This window comes from Corvus brachyrhynchos, unplaced genomic scaffold (genome assembly GCF_000691975.1).
Source record: "Corvus brachyrhynchos isolate BGI_N302 unplaced genomic scaffold, ASM69197v1 scaffold31, whole genome shotgun sequence".
In the NCBI taxonomy this organism is placed as follows: domain Eukaryota; kingdom Metazoa; phylum Chordata; class Aves; order Passeriformes; family Corvidae; genus Corvus; species Corvus brachyrhynchos.
Window position 1 is genome coordinate 2,404,126 of NW_008236196.1, and position 24,115 is coordinate 2,428,240.

General features: G+C 36.6%; 1 protein-coding gene across 3 annotated transcripts in view; it reads left to right on the top strand.

The window, feature by feature from the left end:
* The first annotated feature begins 677 nt into the window (after window positions 1-677).
* AKT3 (AKT serine/threonine kinase 3) overlaps window positions 678-24,115 on the top strand; it is a 142,765-nt gene continuing 119,327 nt past the window's right edge. For all 3 annotated transcript variants that reach the window (XR_001863955.1, XM_017740264.1, XM_008639955.2), the window contains exon 1: window positions 678-832. Coding sequence is in view for 1 of the 3 variants with exons in the window: in XM_008639955.2 (XP_008638177.1) it covers window positions 787-832 (46 nt within the window). In the remaining 2 variants the exon portion in view is untranslated. The remainder of the gene's footprint in view (window positions 833-24,115) is intronic.

Consider the following 24,115-nt stretch of genomic DNA (forward strand, 5'->3'; position numbering starts at 1 on the left):
AGGGAAAAGAGCACTCCTGTCTCTGCCTGGCTTAAAGCTTTGAGAGAACATGCACTCCTTCTTGTTATAAACTGAGCATTGGGGGTGTTGTTGGTTAATTTGTACTTATAAGAAGTTGTTTTTCTGTTTGTGTACTTGGAGATGATGCTGTTGTTGAAAAACTCCTGTAAGTTCAGGATTTGTATTGTCTATAATGAAATTATAGTGGAAGTAGCAAGAATGTAACCTTTCATTCAATTTTCTTGCACTCTTAATACGATTGTAGGTAGCCATAATAGAGGAGGCACTTGTCCATTGCATGGATTCTGATGATTGTAGGAACAGGGAAAGATCCTGTGGGTTTCAGAGCTGGGCCTGTGAAGCAGTGCCAGCATGCTGCTGCCTTTCATTTAACAGCATCCTGTGCATTAGTACGAGAGAATTCTGCTGTGCACATTTTATAGAAGTGCCATATGACTTAAATTTTAACACGTTCTGCTGCTTTGTAGTATTGTAGTGTTCATGGAAAATGTGCTCGAAGACTAGAAACATGATTGTGTTATACAGTTAATTAAAAATAAAGGCAGATTTTTATTATGAGCTCAGTCAGTGAAATACATCAACAAAGACTTTTTTGTTGGCTGTCAAGTGAGAAAAACAGAAAAGACTCAAATTCTTTCTCTAATATTTCCTTCCAGTCTGACTCATCAGTAGAAATTGTGAAGAGCTGCAGAAGAGAAGCCAAACAGACAAGTTGATAACTCAAAGAAATACTCTTTTGAGTTTGGGGTTCAGAGTGGAGTCATCATGAGCGATGTTACCATTGTGAAGGAAGGCTGGGTACAGAAGAGGGGTAAGTTCTACCTTTTAATGGAAAGTGCTTCTGATGTCTCATACGCTGTGTGCAATGGTATTACATGGTATTACACAGATGAATGTTCTTGATTTATCTTCTGGTCTGGAGCAAGCTAATCTGACCATATGGAATTAGTGGCCATTAAGGCCTTGTTGGTATTGAGAGGTAACCCTCAGCACTGCCCCTGTTTGTAGGGGTAACTGACAGTGCAGAGGAGGTTGGACTCAGTAATTCCCACTTCACCTTGAACCTTGTTGCTGCAGCTGCTGTTGCCTCTGTGTCAGACTAAGCTGGCTGTTGTGGCAGCTGGCAGAGGCAGTAATAGAGGTGTGCAGTCGAAGGTTGCCTGGAAGCTGCTGTAGATGTGATACTTTCTGTGAAACTTCCTGGATGTCAAAACCATTCAGTGTGGCTCAGCTTGTGTTACAAATGCAAGTAGTCCCAGTAAAATCAACATAACACTTGCATAAAGCTCAGCATGCACCTAATTACTTAGCAGACCTGAAAGCCATATGATTAAAGAATATGTTCCTAACAATAAGCCAGTATAAAGTATGATTTTCTGTTATGTTTGAATTCCTGTGAATTCTTGAGATGTCTCTTTAAAATGTTTCACCATGGGATTTAAAAATTTTTGGAGGTTGCTGTATGTTCAGCTTTGATTGTGAAACCTCTAGAAATACCTGGCATTCTTATCATGTCATGAACTTTGGATGAAATCTTCCATGCTTCATGCTGCTCTGCTTTAGGTTGTGGTTGCACACATGATTATTTTTGAAAGATTATAACCTCTCTCACAGAGAGAAGGTGATCTGGATTTTAGGGTGATTTATGCCATGAGTTTCTGAGTTTTATGAGTTTCTGTGATCCTAGCCCAAAAAGATTAGACTGAAATAGTGGGAACAAAATAACCCTTTAATTTACAAAGAAATGCTTTGCTTCAATAGCAGTGTGTGAAGACAAAGATCATTATTAACTTTGTTATTGCAGATTGACATTAATTGTCAAATAAGGCAAGACAATGAGAGAAAAATTTTATTTTTCTTCTACTATTCCTGCATAAATTGTATTTCAGGATGCATTATAGGTGTTGTAGATGAAAATGAGCTAAACTATGTTAAGCTTAAGGCCTACTTCCTATTTTGGAGTATATATGTGTATTTATAACAAATTATATTTTACATGACAGGAACTATTTAAAATTTTTAATTAGTTTTCCTTTCCACCTTGTTGTTGTTTACTCAATTTGGAGAACTAATTTCCTTTTTTGATTATTCATATATATTTCTTTCAAATGTATTTGAATGGTTAGGATGCTTCAAATAATTTTCTTTTACATGGCATCAGTTCTTTCATGTAATATTGCTCATTCTTATTACAACTCTTATCAACTCTGTGAGCACTGGATATGCATATATTAATTACTGGGATCCAGAAAAGGATAATGTACAATGAAACTCAATGTCTTACTTAATATTTGAAATTCTGAAATGTAAAATAAAGGTTTTTCTTCTCACCCTATTTTGCTATCTATTAATTGAAGAAAAGCCCACTGAGTTGACATTTTGATGTCAGTTTTGTTAGTAATTGTTTTCTTTTCTAATTAAAGACATTTCATGACATACATTTTTCCTTATAAATAATTTCGAACTTATGATTGGGTTTTTTTTCTTCTTGCTATAGGTAACTATGTAGGATTTAGTGGGAATTTTTAAAATTGCGTCTATATTGTCCTTAATTTTCTTTGTCTGACTTATTCTGGTTGTTGGTGGGTTAAAGTGTTTCTTTTGTTTGTTTCTGAAAACAAAAGGAAAAGCATGGTTGTGTTTCACAATGTTAAGAATTCATAAGCATTTCATTCCATGGTTATGCATTTTGTGTAATTACAACTTTTACTCTCACCTTGCACTGGAGCAAGAAAATCAAAGTTGTTAAGTGCATTCGTTAAATGTTGCCAAGAAAAAGTATCCCACTTTAATCTATATTCTGAGAATTGGAATATGCTCAGTAGACACTTACTCTGGCAGCTAAATATTCTCTGTGCTAAGAAGCATCGTGGGATTGGGTAAAGCTGTCTTGCTTCCACAAGCAATCATTCTGTTACAGTTTTAAAGTGGATTCTTTGATCACCAGCACTCCGTGCTCATTGGCTCAGTTCACAGGCTGGTTTTGATGGGTACAAGCCACGTTCCACCTGGAGAAGGGTGAGTGTGGGATCTCTTCTCCAGGCAGACACTGAATGAATTCCAGCCCCAGTGACGGGTCCTTTGGACAGCCCTGAGTCACGTGTATGGTGCAACATAAATTTCTGAGACTCCAGACTGAATTTATCTAGAAATAAAACTTTTAAACCCTTCCTGCTGGGAACATAGGGGCCTGGGCTTCTTCGGTTGACTGATCTGTTTTCTATTATGCCGAATTACTTGGTCATGTGACTATAGCCCTGGACCTTTAAAAATTGTCCCCTTCAGCACTCAGTGTGGTTTGTGGTACAAGGAAAGGGAAAAAAATCCAACTTCTCTTTGTGATTCATAGCCCAATCAAGGAGTGTGAGGATGACTTGAAGGTATTGGGATGAAAAATGGTTTTGGGGAGCTGTCTAATGAGATGGGCCATTACAAAGGCGAGTTAGGTGAACTCAATGTAGAAATGAGAGAGGAGGACTAAAAATAGAGCTGGGGATCTCTCTCTGAATTGAGACTCTGCTAGAGAGAGGCTAGGGAAGACAGGTTGTGTTAGGGCACCATGAATGGCTGTGAAATGCAGTGAAAAGATGTTTGCTTTATTGTTATTCTTAGTGCTGTATCCATGTCAGTAATAGAGGGCTGAGGGCTATATGTCTGTAAGGTTTTAAGTCTGCTGTTGAGCACTGAAGAATCAGATGTGATGCTACACAGTTGGCTTCAAAGCCCCGTTTTTCTGTGTGTGCTTAAATGAGGCAGCCATTAAAGTATTAATGTTTTACTCAAAATTAAGAAAATGCCAGAATTAAGTTTTTTTGAGTCTGATCATACTTGGGCTTTGAGTAGTCTTTAGGAGAAGCAGTTTCAGTGTGGTGAGAGTAGATGATACTGTGGAAGATTAAGCTGTTGTGTGTGAAAGGTCAAACAAGCAGAGATTATAGGCTGGAGGTGAGAACTTTGGACAATAGAAGACACAAAACCCAGGGGGAAGCAGTGCCTGAGAAGCTTGGGAAACATCAGGTCCCAGGGGAAAGGAGACCCTGAAACACAGTGACTGGGTGTGCCTGGACAAGTATTGCAGCCCAGCAAGAGCAGATTCAGGGAATGAAATAATTGGTGATGGGGGCTTGACACCTGTCTACACATAGTGCATTTGTAAAGTGAAGTGGGTGTTAATTTGGACTGGCTTCTGTCGGCTTCTGTGCCCCTTTGGCAGTGGTAGTGCTCCTGGAGTACACTGTGTGGCTTTTAGTTTCATCTGAAAGGAACCAGGTTTGTGCACTGTGGGACTGCTTCAAGCAGCAGATGAAAGGGCATTAACTAGGGTGGTGGGAAGATTTGCTGCAAAAGGGCTCTCCTTATCTGAACTAAAGTACTGATTCAGATCCCTGTGAGACATCAGAACTTGAACAAGTGGAGAGCCAGCAGAGCAGTCTCCTTAGAGTGGAGTCTCTGCTCAGGCGAGAGAGGACTGGGAATCTATTTTGCATGGATGGCTTTATGGTTGTAACTTAGTATCTTAGATCCAGTGGCAGGAACCAAGCAGCTCATGGCCTGTATCCACATGCAGCTGCAAAGATATTTTTGCAGTTCACTGGCTCAGTGAGGGTAATAATTTTTATTTCTTTCTGTTCTCCAGTTATACCTGTAGCCAGATTAGAAGAGAGATGCATTGTCTTCCTTTATGAACTCACTTTTTAGATAAAATCAACATTTTTCCTCATAATGCATACAGATGAAAGGGAAGCAATTTTGACTAAAAACCTTAAAAGCAGTGACCTGAACCTTGTTGCTGATATGCAAAAATTAAATGTTTGACATTACTGCAGTTAGTGTAACCACTCTGCAATAATTGCTGAAATGACTTTTACATTTTGGATTTGCGGAGGACAGTGTTTTGCAGAGTGAGTATTTTTAAATTTATGTAAAAGTTAGTATCCTTAATTTTACTTAACATGCTTTTACTGTATTTACTAAATTAATGATTTGCAGAGGGGGATATATTTTTAATTTATCAGCTTGGAAACAGATGTTTTTATACATGGATGAACATGCTTAGTGTGATTAAGGCTGAATCATTACAAAGATGAGTTTTATGCATATAATTCATGTGGTATTTTTTCTTTAAAGCCAAAGTTTTCTGAGTTGTAGAGTTGACCTTGTCTGTGGTCTATAATAGTCACAACAATTAGATTTAAGAATCTTTCATAACTATGCTTAATTGCAACCTAATTTCTTTATATATAACCTGTGCACAGAATTTCAATTAATTTAAACATATCAAAAGGTTTAAGAGTTTCTGTTACCATGTTATTGAAAGATCATTAGGGACGAAGGAAAAATTGACACAGATGCTAACTTTTTAAAGGACCCAGTTTTAAATTTAACGTGTCAGCTAACTTTGTCTTTACTTGAAAGAGTAAGGTCTAGTTTTGGTGAGGATATACCTAGTATGTATGGCACAACACGATGGCTAAATCATTATTTAAAGACAAAGCAAAATGTTGTCATTTTAAGTTAGTGCTTGTGTTGCCATACCTCCATTGTCTTACCTCTGGGCTTCTGCATTCCGGTGTGGTACGTTAGGTAATGCAGTTTGCCATGGCAGTCTTTACATGGCTCACATGGAACAGCATTCCAATTTTGTAGAGAGGGAACCAAAGTACAAAATTGTTGTGGCTTAACTGTAATAACTTAAGAAGTTTGATGTAATGAGATGGTGGTAAAAAACCAGATGTCATGGAGCTTTCCTGTAATGAGGTTGTCCTGTAAATAGTGTATCACTGAAATACTGTCAAATGATTTTTCACTCAGTGTTTTTCTTTTTTTTTCTTTTTTCTTTTTTAAATGCCTTTCGTAACTACTTGGTATCTAAAATTGATGTAGTGTTAGTGTTTCTAAACTCACACAGTTCATGGAGTGTGTTTGATTTACTGTGATGGGATTCACTCAACTGCCGCTCTCTTTCCATTTTTGCCATTCAGGACATGATGCAGATCTCATGGGATTTTGAGAAATAACTGTGGAAAATATTTACTGTTGTTATATCTTCTATCAAGAAGAATAAATAGCATAGTGGAATAAACCTATTGTTCCAAATAGCAATAGAATTGTTGTTTAAAGTGAAAATTATTTATAGTCTTAGGGTAACATGTCTTTTCCCTCCTACCCCCAGCTCAAATCCAGAAAAAGAACTGTGTTATTTCATTTAATGGCCATTGGGTTTTACAGTTGAACCAAGACCAAACAGATGTTAATTTTGGAAATATACACTGGAGATTGAGTTCATGTGGTATGTTGGAGGTTTTTTTTTTTTTTTTTTTGGTTGTTGTTGGTTTTACTTGTTGGTTTATTTTGTGGGGTTTTTAAAATTTTTTTTTTAATGGTTGCATGAATGCATTGATTGGAAAATTAATCTCAGAAGTTATGGTATTAATTGAGTGTTATTCACAACCTGTCAGAAGTCTTGTTTGCAGATTGTCTGAATTATTTGAGCAATTTAACACACCTCCAACAAAGACAAATTTAAATAGACTATGTTGAACATCTGCTACACAAAGTAGAAGAAATTTAAAGAATTTTTTTCTAATTGTCTTAGCGGATAGTAGTTTAAGGTAAAGTCTTGATTGATGAACCACTTGAAACTAAAGAAGCCTTTCATATTGTAGTTGTTCTACTCTAATTCTGTCTAATTAATAGAAAACCTGAAATTCCAACAAATTATATGAATGTAAAAGAGGCAGTTCCATGTGGACCAAAGGAACAAAAAATGACAGTGCAAGCTTTCTTATATCCTTATATGGAAGCTAGATTTTTTTTCCTTTTAATTCCCAAATAATTAAGAGATTGCTGTACCTTGCACTCAGTGTAGGAATGGATTTAGGTAGATCTGTAAAGTTGCTTGCAGTCAGGTGAATGTCACACACTGTTTGGGTTTTGTTTTTTGGCTTGGGGTTTTTTTGTTTGTTTTTGTTTTGTTTTGCTTTTTTTTTTTCACATGCACTCTAAGCAGAGATCTATGTATTTAGATGCTGTTTTCCTGCAACTACCCCACTGGGAGAGGAGGGCCTCTGAGCCCTTCCTCTGTCCCACTCACTTTGTAGTTCTACCAAGATCTGCTTTTTGGAATAATTATAACCTTTTTAACCATACTTGTCCTTAAACGAGGATCAGAACCATATAAAAATCTTAAACTTGATATAACTAGGATGAGTATGGGGTGTTCTCTTTGCTAAATAACTTTATTCCAGATACTTTTTAGGTAGCACATAGGTGAGTGTAATTCTTGCAGCTCTCTACCTTGCACTATTACCAGTTTCTGTTCTTAAAGGCAGTTTGCTGTAGATATTGAAGCATGAAACACAAAGTATTTTAAACGGTCTCAAGATTTTTCTCTGCAATATCCTTGCTGAATGCCAATATAGTTAACTGTGCATGGTTGATTAATTTTTACTTTTTAAAAAATTGTTTTTGTTTCATTGTAGCTATAATAGAGACTGTTTCCAGTTTTTAAATGGTTGTACAGTTTTGATTCTCATCAGTAAAAATGATGCTCTCATACATGGAGCTCTCTTGTAGATAATAGTGGCTAAAATTGTGTGCATGTTCTTTGGTTGAATGTGTTATATGTCAGATAGAAGGTGCAGTAATATCTTCAAATTAGGAAGTGTTCTCCTGTGTTTGTATTAGTGTATTATTAACATGGAACATTCATGGGCACTAGTATGTTGAGCTTGGAGCTATTGATGTACAGATTTCTGAAAAGAGGTTAACCAAATTCAATACCTAAATCGAATCTTTTATTTTCCCTGCAGTTGCTTGTAAGGTGTGTTTCTGGTGCTTATCACTTTGGGCTTTAAACTTTCACATATCCTGAGTTCTAGAGTAGAAAAGTGCTTTTGCTATTCGTGACAGCAACAGGTTGCTTGTTACACAGCAAAATACCTCGGCAATGGGTGGTTTTGAGTATTCTGGACACAGTGGCTTTACATGTTCTTGTATGTGTGTTCCATTTTCTATATGATACATGCTGCCTGGTTACTCATGTTCTGAAGGGTTTCTCCATTCATACTGGTTTCTCCTATTCATACCACTTTGTTACCCAATGAGAGCAATACTTCTAAAGAAGCAAGGTTAAACATTTTCTGTTGCAGGGATTAGGGAAGCAAGATGTTAATTCATTGCCCTTTTCCTGCTCACAACCCTTTTGGCCTTGCAGTACTGCATGACCAACAAATGTCCAAAGGGTGCTGTTGGGGAAGAATTTGAGGAACCATTTTGCAAATACATGTTTTCTGTTTATTAAAACCTCTACTTTTTTACTTGAAGCTTAAATAGTAATGCTGTGTTACTATTGACATACTGTAATATATTGGTTACAAATGAAATTCTTTTGTGTTTATGTTACTTTCACATTGTTTTTGTAAGGATAATTTTCTTGCAATACCAGAACTTTTGATACCTTGTAAAAAATCATCTTCTCTCAATATACCTGCATGCCAGTCCAACAAATCTCCCAAGTCTTTGTGATTTACTTTATTTCAGAGGCAATCTGTGTACCTGTTATTCTCACCTCAGCTAGGTCAATCAGCTTAAGCCTCTGTGGGACCCACTTCTTTAATACTACTTCTGCTGTAATTGTCAAAAACATTATTGAGGTCAACAGCTGTGACTTGTAACTAGGTTCTGAAAGAGTTTTAGGACTGGTCTAAGAAGTCAGAGTTTTAGGGCATGAGGCAAATGAGACTGCAGATTGAGATATTGAAAAATAGGCTTTTTTCAATAAAGAAGCTTTAGGGAGAAGACCAGGGAAGAAGGTTTTATAACCACTCAGTGCTGTCTTGGTTGTCTTTTGTCTTCTTACAGGAACTTCTGACCCTTCATGAGCATCTCTACAAATTTTAGACAAAGTGATGACAGTCTTTTTTCCATAAAAACCAAGGAAAGATGCTGGTAGTGAGTGGGTTTTATTCAATCTGCAAGTTCTTGAGAGCAGTTTAATAATTTCTAAATTGCAGGCAAAACGTTGTTGCTCAGTTCCAACAGCACAGACCTTGACTTGCTCTGGGAGGGTTTCCTGTTTCTCAGGGTAGGACTCCATCAGCATAATAGAGGCAAATCTTTGAGACATGCTTAGATTTTGCTTCTAACTGTATATGTGTGTTTCCAGAGCTTTGCTTTGGACTTAGTATCATGTCTGTTCCTATGGACTTGAGAGCTCCTTGGCAGAGGGAATGTATGAGTTGTGGTCACAGTGTAAGCCAAAGCTTGTGATAGTTGATAGTTGGGAGATTTGCTTTGGATGTATACTCCTTATCTGTAACGTTGGTGCGCATCCAGTCTTATTTTTTTCCAGTCCTCTTCAGTCCCATCTCTTACTAGTACTACTTACTCTATCTCTCAGCTAGTCTGTGTTGCTATTGATTCCTTCCCTTGCAACTCAGGGCATTGTTAGCTTACTTCATATAAATCTAAGTAAATTTCCTTGTAATCAGATCATTGCAACTCTGTCTTGTTTACTGTAAATTCTTAGTTTATAGTTTGCTTTCTAACAAAGTGCTTTCTTTAAAACTGATAGGAAGATAGGAAATGAATGTGTAGATGCCAGAACACTGATAAGAAAACGCATTCTCCTTTTCTAGATGGATTCAGAAGATCACTTACAAACCGATGGCTGTCTTGACTTTGGGAGTAGTCTTCCCAAAAATACTGAATTACAATATGGTAGCAAATTACCTGTGTAAAATTAGAAAGTTCCCAGTTTCATTAGTTGTTACCATTTTTACATTGAAATTCCGAACTCTGTAATCGTCAGTTATTGACACTTGAACGGTTGAAATGTAAAATAATTTACTGGGCATAGCTTCCTGATGGTCTTTTATCAACATTGCCATAATAAGAAAGTTACTGTAACCAGAATAATCTTCACAAATAGCCGCTAATTAGGCCTAACCACACCACCAGCAAGAGTTTTGAGTGCTGCTTGGTACAAATGCTCTGTGATTTTGGTTGTGATAAATTTGTGGACAACTGTGTTCATAATGAAGGAAGACGTGTAAGACAGTAAATTATATAAAGAATTGGGCCAGTAGTACCTTAAATTTGGCACTCAGTGTTGTGGAAACCTGAATTTGTCCAAGTCACAGTTTCCCTCAGGTAAAATGGAAATAGTATTGTTACTTCACCTCAGAGACTTCCTGAATGTGGGTTTGGTTATCCTTGTGAAACTTCAAAATGCCTTACATTATAATATTCAGGCTTTTAAAAATATATTTTTATATAATTGAAATATAATTTTTGTATAGGAAGTAAAATGAATCTGATAGTTGAAGTTCAGTCTGAATGAGAAGAAGTGGATTTTTTTAAAATTTTGTTTATTCTGAGTCATTGCAGAGGAAGAGGTAAAATCTGTTAGATTGTACAAAGAGACAACTTGTTAAAGAAAATGGAAAAAATCTTAAGGTTGGTTCTTTTGTTAGGTGTATTCCAGAGAGACTGGAGGAAATGCTTGAACAATGATCCTTGGGAGAGAGTAATCTGTAGGAACGTGACAACATCTCTACCTATACTTGCACACTTTTGACCTCATGAAACTGCAGATGGGTTAGTGGTTTAACTTTTACACTCATGACAATTCCTTCAAAGTAGTGTGCTTCTATACAGCATTGTTTGCTTTACTTTGAGTCTGGTATTCACTCGCTTTGGTTTGGACTGTGTTGGCTTTTATAATATCATGCCAGTTTACGTATGCTGACTAATACATTGGAAACTTTTCTGAACAAGTTTGTTCTTATCTTGAGAAACAGCAGCAACTACTGTATTTTAATTAGAGTCTTGCAAACTTGACCCTGATGCTCTTCCATGTTTACTTGAAACTTAAGTGGAAGCTGTTGCTGAAATGGGGAAAATGTTGTGTCCTCTCCTAGCTCAGTTGTGTTGGCACTTGTGCTCATAATGGTGACATGGTGAATCATGTCAGGAAATTTATCTGGCTAAAAATGAATCTATTTTTATTTTCCTAGCTAACTTTCAAATGGATCATTTCCCTGACCTGACTCACCATGTAGCTGCACAAACAGTAGAGCTGGCAAACGTGGGAATGGGAGAGCAGCCATGTGGAGGGGCAGGATAGCTCCCTGCTAATGGCAGCCCCCACCTTTGCTAGAGTGAATTGGCTACAAAACTGCACCTAAAACTTGTATTGCCACTACCACAGGACTATGGCACAACTAGTTTGTATTTCAGGATGGTTTTCTTTGAAAATCATATTTAGAAAAGGACCACTGATTTATTCTATGCTAGTCCTAAATGTGATTGAATTAAAAAATGCCACCAGGAGGATTAGCTAATTCCTGTTCCTGTGTGTTCATAGTTTTTAAACAAACAGAATTTTTTCACAGAAGAGTGACTTGGCTAATGTCTGGAACATGAAGTGGCTCCTTAATCCTAATAACAGAGTAGCTTTGTAGTCCTCTTGTGTTTATAGTTTGAAAGCTGTTTAAAAAGAGTATTTTAACAAAAAAAACTCTCAAAGCTTATGATAGACAGGTACTCTTCTGAGGCTAGTGAGTTGTTTGCTTCTAGGTATTACTCAAGATTAAAATCATACTTGATGGTTCTCAGAGTTCAGAATATTCATAGTGTGTTGGTGAACAATCAGTGAAACTTCAGATAATATTAATTAGTAAGAGTCAGGTTTTCTCGTAGAGTTTCTGCTACATTAGGTAGAATTCTTGTAAAGTAGATTTTGTCTGAACTTCATTCTTTGTGATGAATACCCTACTTCTGTGTTTGCTTGGTAATATAACAAAGTTTGGAGAAGGATCATGTTCTTTGATTTCAACTTGCACATGAATATTTTAAATTAATTTTTGTTGTAAACATTGTATTTAGGATCCCTTTGGCTGGTTTTCAATCACAGGATCTTATACATTTAATTTACACCATGTGCACAGGATTTTATGTGGAACTACTGTTGGCACAAAGAGGCTTATGCAGAGATGATGAACATTCCCCTTTTCAACTATCCTTGCTCTGTAGGAATTGCTGTTATGTGCAGCTCTGTGGACAGCCATGCTGATAGTAGAAGAAACAGAAAAGGTTCTTGGCAAATGAAACAAACAAAGAGTCAAAACGCCCAAATGAAACCAACTCAGCTGGTTTTTAGGGATCCTTTCAAATACTTTGTGTTCCCCTACATCCTCTCCAGGGTAGAGAAGAAGATCCAAGAAGTTAGCTGCTGTAGTTTAGTCTACAAATGGAGAGCTGGGGAAACAGTTATGGTTACAGCATGTTATTTGTGTTACATAATATCTGTGTAGTACTTACTGATGTATTTGTCTGAGATATGTTTTCTTGTGCCAGCTTCCTACATATCCGCATAGTCATTAGTAGATAATCACACAAATGTTGAATGCATTGGTAGTGAGGTTTAAAATTATCTGCTGCAGATAGGTAGTGATAATAATGATAATAAAATAATAATAATAACAATAATTATATTATTATTATTATTATTATCCTTCAATAATAAAAACGTGACCCACTCAAACAGGGTCACATTCTAAAAAATTCTAACATTAATAGGTGTTTTGTGTCTTTTTGAGGAACCTACTTCAATAATTTAACTTATTCTTGCATAAGAATATGAAATCCAAATTTGTGCTCATTTCTTGTAATGAATTTTCCTATAAAAAAGGTAACAAGTTTCTACTCCTGAGCAGAATAAAATAAACAGGGAGAAAAAGGCTCTTTTTATTGAGAGGCAACATGAGTGTAGAAGCATCTCTCTCTAGTTGTCCAGAGTGTGTCTGACCTTTCCTTACAGAAGGAAAGTATCTCTATAATAAAGTAAGTTTTGGTGGATAGAAAATCACAGGTTGTTGTATTCTGAGAAATAATTGTCACTGGTAAATTATCTCACAGTAAGCATTTGTATTTTTGTAGTAAATACAGTACTGCATTGTAGCTTTAGCATATTAATAGCCTTTCCTTTCTTGCAATCCACTATATTCCCTAAAAGCCATCTGTGGTTTGTGAGCTGTTGATGTCAATATATTTGTAGCTTTAGCATGGAGGAAAGTTTTTTATTGATTAGATGCATGGTTTATAAATGGGGTTGATTACCATGATCTCTTGCCGTTTCCCAATTAACATATTTAAAAACGCTCCAAATAACTTGTCATCTTTAGAGTTCCTTGAAAATCTGTTTGTATTTCTTCACTTTGAGTGTGATATTTTATTTTTTTAATGCACAAAGCAAGAAATGAATCTATTTTAATCTTTCCTCAGAATAGATAAATATTAGGAGTTACTCTCTGCTGAGGAATTCCATGCATCATGATTTAACCAATGTCCAAGGAATGCAGTGTTGCTGTTTAGAACACACCCTATAGGAAGAAAATGGTGTTTCAAAATGCACCCTCTGAAACACAAAAGGTTTTAGTGGGCATAAAGCCTTGCAGAGGCTTAGAATCAGAAAGACAGAACTCAATAGAGCATGTGAAGTTGGCAGTTTCCTTAAGTCCTCATTGTGAGAAAAGAGATGTCTTTTTATTGACTTCAGCTGCACTGATGTGTCTCTTTAGCTGTGGAATGGTGTGAGCTGCTGTGGGGAGCCTGGGATGCCAAGCAGGTACCGAGAGCAGTAAAGATCAGGAGAAGTTTCTCGGAGTCTGTTTTAAGGATAATCTCCAAGGAAATAGCCTTTTACACTCATGCTGCACTAAGGAGCACTCTTTTTTCTGAAAGAAAAATATACATTGATAGTTTCAGCTTCCGTTGTAGTTAGAGATTCTGTTCCTAGTTTGAAAGTGTAAAAATGGAAGAATTGGTATGTTTTACAGGTATTTTTCTTTTGGTTCATACTGTAACTCTTATTGGATATTTCTAGTGTAAAAATCTGTCATTAGTTTTGCTACACATTTCCCCTGACCACAGTTGCTCTCTGGTCTTGTTTGAAAGAGTCACTGGTAGATGCTACTATTTTTGCATGGTTCTAAGCACCTGATGAGCCTGTTGAGAGTACAGAGCATTTGATAAAATGGGAAGGATACAGAGAATGGAGACATTTAAAAGAAGGGCTAGATAGCCTGGGAAAGTGAGCAAGTTTGGTATGGAAATGAGGTACCTGTATTGCTAGATACAGCATCAAAGAATTAAAAAATAGAGAAAGTTTAATGTAAAGATAAGGTTTTGGAAAATAAACGCTGAAAACTTGCATTGCAAGGACTGGTAATTTTAATTACTTAAGAAAGCATGAGAAGTCTCTGAAACAAACAAGAATTCCATAGTAATTGCAGTAACTTCTGTCATGCTGCAATGCATCCTTGTCTTTCAGTGTTTGGAAAATGAAGTTAAAAGAAAACCATTCTTTTTTGTTTGGTTGGGTTTTTGTTTGGTTTTTGTGGGGGTTTTTTTGTGTTTGTGCTTTGTTTACAGTGCTATTATGTAATTATAAGGAAAAAATATAGACAGAATTAATTCCTGAAAACTCCCAGCTCAAAGTTTGCACTGGAAAGTAAAAGAATACAAGAAAGGAATAAATGTATATGTTTTGGTAGTAAGGTGCCTGTCATCTGGGGATTTCAGTAAGGAGCAGGCATTACGAATTGGCAAGGCAACAGTTTCATTTACCAACTAAATAAGATACGGTCATAAAAATCCATGTTTTAAAGACCAGGGTGTGAAACTTCAACTCAGATATTGCTTTCCATCTCAACATATGGATGTGAAAGCTGGAAATCCAACAAAGGTACAGACATCTAAATGCCTTTGAAAGCAAATGCCTTAGAAAAATACTATGTATTAAATGGAATGAATTTTTAACAGATGCCAAGATTCATTAGACAGCTCAAAAACCCCTTGGCTCTAAAGTTATCCAGAAAAGAAGATGGAATTATCATCTGGAACATATGTTAAGAATGAAGCCAGAGCATCTGTCATGGAAAGCATGCCACTGGGCAGCTGGAGGAGCACACAAAAAGCACCAACTGAAAGAGTCTCTCCATCGAACAGCGCCAAAGGCAAAAAGGTTGTGGGACATCACACTGGATGCGCAAGGAGTGGTTCAGAGCAGACAAAAACTGCAGAGAGCTTTTTGGCTTTCTGTGGGTTTTTTCCAGTGGGTGTAAACTGAAGAGTTTTGGGTTGTTTTCTCTTAATATTGCAGATAGAAAGGAGTGATTAAAAATTGAAGGTCAGAAGTAAAAACTACAGATTAAATACAGCATTTAATTATAATGTATTTATTTTAGAATTTGTATATAATTTCAGCCCTGAAAAGAGAAAGAAGGTAGTGTAATTAAATAAACCTTCAGATGCATTCCCACTGATTAGCTTAATGTATAATAGAGCATTAAGGATTATTTCAATAAAAATCCAGGCTTATTTTATCCAAGTCACCTATGGCTGATGACACTACTATGGATTACCTATTCTCTGAGAGCACTTGCTCTTATATTTTTCTACTTTTTCGCTTCGCAGGAGTTCTAGAATTTCCAAACCAGCATCTCTCTGCAATATAGTGTCTTTGAACTTGCCCTAGTATGAGCCTAATGTTACAAAGGTTTATGTTGGATACAGCAGAATTTAAATTTTATAAAAGACTTCTAGTTGAAATGGAAGCTTTCAAATCTGTTCTCTCAATCTGTCTCTTGATCGTGTGTTATGCAAAACATTTTATTAAAATATAACAATCCCAACAAAGTTTGTCCAAAGTAAGCATTCAGTTATGTCTTAGACTTGGTAAAGAGAATTGGCCTGTGGTCTTATTTTCCCCTTGTGATATTCCAGGGGAAAAAAAATCTCCCAAACAGGGGTGTGTGTTATGGCTCTTTTGTTTGTTTCCTTGATTTTTTTGGGGGGTGGGGTTTTTTGGTATTTATTTTTTGGGTTTTTTTGTTAATTTGGGTTGTTTGGTTTTTTCCCCCCTTCACTGAATCATCTCACTCACTGAGTCCCAGCCTAACATGTGGGAGTGAGAATATCCTGTGAGAAGTTTGAACAACTCATTCACCTTCTAGATGCATCTTATGATTCTAAGTAGTGAACTAAGACTGTGAGTTCCACTTAGCAGGTAACAAGTTTAGGCAAAATGAGTAACTCTGCAAACATTTCCAAGGTTTATTGATATCTGCAGCTTTTCTGCTTCTTCCTCTTACAGTATGATGAGTGTTACAGTGATTATTTTGTAATGCCTCATAAAGGAGAGAAAAGCTTTCAAATACAACTCAGCTGCACTTACAGGCTCAATGTTCAGGAAACAAGTTTTATTTTTCTTTTAAAATATTTACAGATAGTGTTTTTGTCCCATTTACACATTTGGTGTTGATAGAGCTCAGTTCAGATGCCTTCTTCCCATGCACTGGAGGTAAGGCATCTAGTTATAGTTTGTCCTGCAGAGCCTACACAGTCATGATTTTCTACTTCAACAGATTCTGCATCTGATTTATTGTGTAATTAGATCCAGTTAGGATTGCAGTTAAAACTAACAAATTTTGTCAGAGGTTGTCCATTCCATCAAATTCAGAGCAGATTTTGGTTATGTTACATGGAAAAATTAATCCAGCACACTCCTGAATATCTCTTCTCCTTTTGTTTCCATGGCCATTTGCTCTTTTGTGTGCATGGCAACTGAAATTTCTGTGTATCCAGTTTGTAATAGAGTACTTTCAGTAGTACTGAAGGCAAGCTTAGAAATAATGTCTCTGGAAATAAAAGAAGTGAAAAGACATAGTGTAATATACTATTTCAAGTTATGTGTTGCCTAGTGGTTTGAAATGCAGTTGTCCTGTGCTCACTGCTAAAGATTTTTGCTCAAGAGTACATAACAATAAAAAAATCTTCAAGAGCTAAAAATACAGGATTACTGCATTCTTTGACCTGTGGTCAGAGAGTTGGCAGGAGTCGCCCTGTATTGTTTGTTCAAGGTTTGTTTGAAGAGAACAATTATAGGATGATCATTAAAAATATTGACATATTTTTCAGGAGCAGAGGATTAAAAACACATCTTTAAGAAAGAGGATTTTTAAGTATTAAGTTTGATTGCATTAAACAAAGTAGGAACAAAAAGAAAACATTGTTTAAATCTTAATTTGAATTCCAGTTATTGAGGAAGTGGTTGTTTATTGAAATTGTGGATATTTCTGTGCATTTTCCTTGCCGTGTTTTGATACAATATACTACAAAATCTAGTTTAGCAGAATCTTGATCTCTTAAGAAAGATAAGCAACCCTTCCATGTAGAAGATCTCCAGTAGGATGAGAGGAGTCCTCAGTGGATTTTTGTCAAAAGACTGAACGAAGACTTCATCCCCCCCATTTTGATGCAGAGTCAAAATCAATCTAGACATACAGGGTAATAGTTATGACTAAGAGAGTTTGCCAGGTTGATAGCCTTGAATGAGTGATTCTCTGGTGTTGAACTCTGGTTTGCACAGATGAGAGTACATGGGTTCCCACAGTACAGCTCTGCTGAGTTTATGCCAGATTTTTTACTAAATTAGTTCTGTAATAAAATTGGAATGTTTCAGTCTTTGTCTTTCTGCTGTGTAGGGTCAGCACGCCTGCCTTGTTTTGTCCTTGTCCCTGACTCAACTTTATTCCTTTCATAGCTGCTTTGAGATGTTGTTTTGGGAATTGCCTGTGAAGGAGGACTGGCATTTCCCTCCACTTTCCCTTTGGATGTACTGCTGAGTGTAGTTGCTCCTGCTCCTTCCAGAAACTGTTTAAAGCAAAACAAAATTTCCCCTCCAGACTTTTCTCTTAAAACCTGGGTAATTTTTACTTTTATGATGTTTATAATGTTTGATAACATGACTGTTATCAATGTTGTACATATGATGACGAAAGAGTGCTTCCTGTATGTAATAACTGTTTATTGAACGAACAGAGGGTTGCAGTGTAGATACTCCTCATAACATAATGGAGAAGTGTATCACTTTCTCATTAACCTCACTAAACTGGGAGGACTAGTACAGTTGTCTTTATATTTCAAACTACCTACTAAAATAACTAGGTAAGTGCAAAAATACTGGTCTGTGTTTCCAACAAGGCTGCCAATTGAGATTATGTATTGATACATTTTTATTTGACTTAAAAATGTGATAGTGGAAGAAATTTTGAGCGTTAAAATTGTATGTTCCCCATTTTGATGCGGACTCAAAACCAAAATAAGTCCATGCATGATGTTTGTCTTAGGTGTTCTTGAAAGCTGCAGTGACTTTTGGATACAAAGCTGTTCTGCAACTTAACAAACTTTATTTGGACCAACTTTCTAACAATATGTAGTCTAAATTTCCCTGCTGATCATTTTTTGTACTGCCATCTGTAGATGTGAAGCACAATTAATCACTGTCCTCCTTATGAGACTCGCATATTTTAAGATTATTATATTCCGCCTTCCTCTTACTCCCTACCATATTCTCTGTTCTAGCATAAGCCTAGTTATTTTTAGTGTACTTCAAACTTGGTGTTTTCTTAAAAACAAAAAAAAGCCCTATACGGTCGTGTTCTCTCAGAACCTTTACCACTTTAGTGGCCCCTTGCCTTAATTTGTTAATGCTCAAAATTTGTAAATGCTGATATTTCAGAGATTTTAGCTTTGCCTGATCAAAAAAATAAATTCTTATTTTAGTTCTTTTTTCCTTGATTTGCATACAAAGTCTTTGTTAGTATGTGGCATAGTGATATTTAGCTCTTATGCTATTTGTCTTTTTTGTAACATCATTGCATTGCTTGTTCTTCACAGATTTTTCAAAGACAATCAAATTTCTAAATCTGGACTACTGTAAAGAATTCTTGCTGTCTTGGCATCTCCATATGTGACTGATTTGTAACTGGATGATAATTTGTTTTACACCTTTAGAATGTTTATCTTGCTCTTTTTTATTCTGTATCTTACCTGCTAAGAGCGTCCATACTCCAGAGGTGTTTTTTTAAGATGTGCTAATCTGTTCTGTGGTGGTTTTATTTTTTGTTGGAAAATAGCTTTTTTTATTATACCTAAATAAGTGATCTCTTCAGTGTGCCTGTGACAGTCAGCTCACTGATCAGCTAAAAACAGAATTCAAAGAAATGAGCAATGGAGAATTATTCGTCCTTCCATCATTTAATATGTTAGGGGGGGGAAAAAAAACATCTGAGGCTTTTAATGAGTGGTGACATCAGAGTGATTGAGGATATTTTGATTGTTCTGGGAAGCTGGATGAATAATACTCAAACACTTTTTTTAATCTGTTGATTTCCATCAACTGTCGTAGTGTTATTATAATCTTATCTTTTATTAACACATCCTATTACATTTAAATTTGCCCCTGACTTTTTTGCTCTAAGGATTTTTAGTTTGTTTGCTTTAGTGTATGTATTATAAAGAAAGCTGGAAGTAGTATTTGACTGTTCGTGGGTTTTTTAGTATTTTAATATTTATTTTGGGTCTTTTAGTAATTGTTAGTCTTCTCTGAAGGGACAGAGGACCTTTTAAAATCCAAATAATGTATTTTTGTCATGTTTTACTTGCTGAGAAAATAAAAAAATGTTTGCTTATATAAAGCTTACTGATTTCACCTGAGGAAAAGAAATATAGTGATATTCTGAATTGTCACAGGTGGTGAAGGCACCCTGAGCAATGATTTACAAAATCTTTGACCAGTGATCACTGCAGAAATCTGGCTTTGATAAAAGATTAGATGGTGATTACTTGTGACCCCTACTATCCATTGTGTGATGATTACAAAGTCTCTTTAAAAGTGAGTCTGTACTTAGGTGGGATGGTTATTTCAGTGCATTTGCTTCTGTTTGAGAAGTTTGCTTTCAGGTTTGTGCTAGTGCTAATTTTAAAGAGCAAATACATATTCCAGGGGTTTTTGTGTGTGTGTGTGTGGGTTGGTGTTTGGTGGTTTTTTGTTTTGTTTTGTTTTGTTTTGTTTTGTTTTTTTTCACCTGTTGTTGTTTTGGTTTGGTTTTTGTTTGTTTTTCTTTTTTCTTCCTCTGGCCTCCCCTTTCCACATTTATTTGCAAAAAGGGGCTCTCTGCTGTAATAGGCTTGGGAGTGGAGTTAATGATCCAGCAGAACTTTTCTGGTACTGTGGTCTCCTTGGCTGTTCCTTTTGTTGCCAGCCAGTTGTAAGTGGGATTATATAGGAAATAAACTTCTGCAGTGCTTCCCTCCTTCCCTTTCCCTTGCCTCTAGCAAAATAGACTCAGTATGTCCGTATTCCTAAGCAGTGGTGTGTGAAGTTTCCTGCGTGTGTCCCGACCATTCAGCAGATAAACCTTCTTCTTTTGTGAAACTTGCAGGCAGTCTTCTCACTGACATCTCTGCCAGACGCCTTGGATTTTAGAGCTCGGGCAAGGTAATTCCTGAGAGAGCAGTCACATGTGGCTGGTTGCTGTAGCACAGGAGTTCACCTTGCTCCATTTAGCAGCCAGTGACAGACCGACCGTAGCACCTGAGGCTACCAAAGAGGAGATAATCTTCTTACAACCCAGAACAAATCCCTTGGTGGAGGAGGATTCCTCCAGGTTCTGCCCTATTAAAAGATGGGGATTTCCTGCAATGGGTAGGCTTTGCTCTGACAAGACACCTACATGAGCAGGAATTTGCACAGCAGTTGAGATCTAAATGCAGACACGTAGGGAGGGGTTTTTTTTAAAAAAACCTGGTTTTCCCCATAAAGCCGTATTTCTTGACACTAAGTTCACAGCTTCAGCCTTGAGGTATCTACAGAAATGTTTGGAGTCCCAGCCCTCAGGCCAGGTCAGTCAAGTCAAGTTTAACTTGCTGATCACAGGTGCCCTAATATGTGGGTGCCTAGGAATGTGTAGCCAACACTGAACTCTCTTTCTGATAGATGTTTGTTCTGGTTCCCCTTCTTGCTCCTCCCAGTCCCAGCCCCCAGCTTTGCCTGATCTCCATCATCTGGGACTTCAGACAGGATACATTGGTAAGCATGTACCTTTGAGGGCTTGGATTATTTTGGAGATGGCAAGTGCCATGTAATGCTAAATTGGAGATATGAAACTTGGTATGGTTTTCCTAGGAAGTTATTGTACGTTTCCATGTAGATTTCTACTTAAATTATGTGCACTCTGTCTTCTTCTGATCCAGTTTTTGTTGTAGCATGGGATTTCACACTCCTTTTGTAGTTTTAGACTCGCATTCCCTACTTATTAAGCAAATTGGGTGTTTTAATGTGGTGTTACAAGTGCTCATTAAAGCTATTTTTCCAACAGCTGATCATTATTTCTCCCTTTTTTGATTTTTTTAAATTTCTTTTTTTTTAAATTTGAGAAAGCTAGCCAGCAGAGATTTTATTTCGTTTGTTCTATGTAAAGTAGTAATTTCCTTTTCCATTTTTTGTTCTTGCAGCCCTTAAATGCTTAGAAATTTGTTTTCAGTTGCGGCAAGTAGCCTAAAAAAAATTTTGTCTGCTTTATTCTTACCTATGGATGTAGCTGGGTGCTTTGTTTATAGTGCCAGACACAATAAGGACTCCATAATCAGCTAAATCATGCTTTTCCAAATGAGTCAAGTGTTTTGGGAGTGTGAATCAGCTTTGAGACCTACTTCTCAATTTTGAAGTCACTTGTCTGAGAAGTATGAAACACAGGAATAGGAAAAGTAGAACTGCAAACTTTGCTGATAATGTATTTTTAAATTTTCATAAACTTACTTCAAAATCAAGTTGTTTTTATTGTATATGAGTGTCCAGTGGCCCAGTTGACATGGTTTTCAGCAATCTAGATGACACTTCTCTTTGATGTGTTGCCTAAATGACTTTCCTTGATGAAAAAACCTTACATGAATAGTCTTTTTGCAGTTTAACATTGTAGATTTTTTCTGCAGAACATAAGCACTGATATATAAAGCACCACTGAAGTAGTGTAAAATGGTGATACTAGAGAAATTTTGAATCCTGACCTAATTCACTTTATCTTTGTGGTAGCAAATCTTGCCTTTTCTGCTTTTAGAACTCATTTTGATAGACGTAATTTCTTCAGAAAACATATACAGGAAGAGCTGCAATTTTTATTGCCTTCTATAAAGTAGTGCTTGCTTAATGGTGTAGGAGGATTGTGTTTGTGAATTAGTACACTTGCACCAAGTACAAATTGGAACGTAACTTACGTTTTCAAATCTCCACGTGTTTTATCATATCCAAAAGGTTCTTTGTGGTTTGGTACAAATGTCTGCACTACGAATATGGTCCTTGTAAGGAGAAATATTTTCGTAGTTATGCTGTAGTACCTTAATTTTTTGCTTCGTTGCCATTAGATTTGGAAGACTTGAAACCTGACCGAAGTGTGGTGATAGACACAGATAGGAGGTAAAATGCTTACGATTCCAGTTGTCAATGTCTGGGGTGGGTAAAGACCTGTGAGTAAAATCATTTCAGTTCACATCAGAAGTGCAAATTTTGACTTGTACTGCATTAACGCAGTGTAAGGGAAACTGATAATAATTATTAAATATTTAATATATCTGTAATGATAAAAAATTTGGTAGTGAATACATTTAAAAAGTTCATTATTGAGCTTCAGATATTGAACTGAGGTTTCCAAGACCAGACAGAAAATATGTTTAAATACCTGAGAGCTCCTGTAGAAATTTGTAGTATTGTTATATGTGAAACTGTGAGCATATCTTAACATTTTACACGTACAGTGAAAGACTGCATAGATGAAAGTGCCAAAGCCTGTAGCAGTTGAATCAAACTCTCTAATGTTACTCTAGAATGTAATTGAATGCTTATGTTCCACGGGAGGGTTTGCCTGCGAAGGTCTCTGATGTCTGTGCCGAGCCCTGTTGAGATGAATTTGAATCACTGCCAGTGCATTTCTCTGGCGTGTTACAGCCTTACTTCTTACCGTGGTAATTTCTCCTTAAAATTATAGATTTCCAGATAATGTGGCACTACATTTTAAATACACATACTTTTGGAATTTGAGGGTGAAAAATAATAGCAGAAAACTGAACAAAGGCCTGGACCTCACAAATGAGCACATACTCTGCCTTCTGACTGCTCCTGGTTTCCTTGGGGCATCTTATGGATGCCTCCTGCCTGTGGCTGGTGCATCTTATGGACAGAAGAGCCATGTAGATCCCTGCATCTCAGCAGAGTTTTCTTTGAATTCAGCCCTCGTGACCTGTGCAGGTGGCTGCTCAGAGAACTTTAGAATGAGATAAGTGTGATGGATCAGACATAGCTACTGTTTTTATAAGTCTTCTGCTCTAATTTTACCCAAATGAGTAAAATCTTTGTTAGTAATGCATTTTGTGTTCTCTCTCTCTTTTTCTCCCTTCTCTCTCTAGTTGCCAGGATGTTGAAACATCAATACCAGAATTTTACACCCCTAAGGATAGGGCTCCCTGTTTTTCTGAAGATACTGCTCCCCTGCTGGATGTATTAACTTTTTGTGGAGTCTGTGATGTTTACACCTTGGAATGTCTCTATTCAGGTGCATGAATGAAGAGTTAGGGTCTGCCCTCAAATAATTCAGAATTATGTGTATGTAGCTTACTCACAAAATTACAAGGTCATGTCATTTTTTATTTGCATAATTTCTTTAATGTTAAAAATGGAAAAGTATTTTTAAGTCTACTTTTCACATAATTGCAAACTCATAGAATACAGACAATCATATAATATTCTTAAAAATTTGAAGAGGACAATTTATTCTTTACTTACATCTGTGAAGGAGTCTCATAGTATATTGGTGATGTGTTTTCCAGAAATACTGTTAAGCTAATTCAACCCACCTTGAGAGCTGGTGATAAAAATCTTGATGTGAAACACTTTCACAGCAGAAGAGTGCAGGTGCAAAATGGAAAAGCAAGCGTTTTTTCAAGTGGCATTGATTGTTTTCTCTGCAATATGTAGGAACACCAGAATATTTTTAGATGAAAAAGATTAAAAAATTATCCATTGCATTTGTGATAGCCTATATGTTTGGGTTAGTTATTTATCGTTTGCAATATCCATAAAGCTATCTTAAGCATCCTAATTAGGTTTCAGCTTTTCAGAGGGAGGCTGGGAGGCTCTTGTGCAGTTGTGGCGCGGTGGCGGGGTGCGTGCAGCACAGCTGCTTTCTGATTTCAG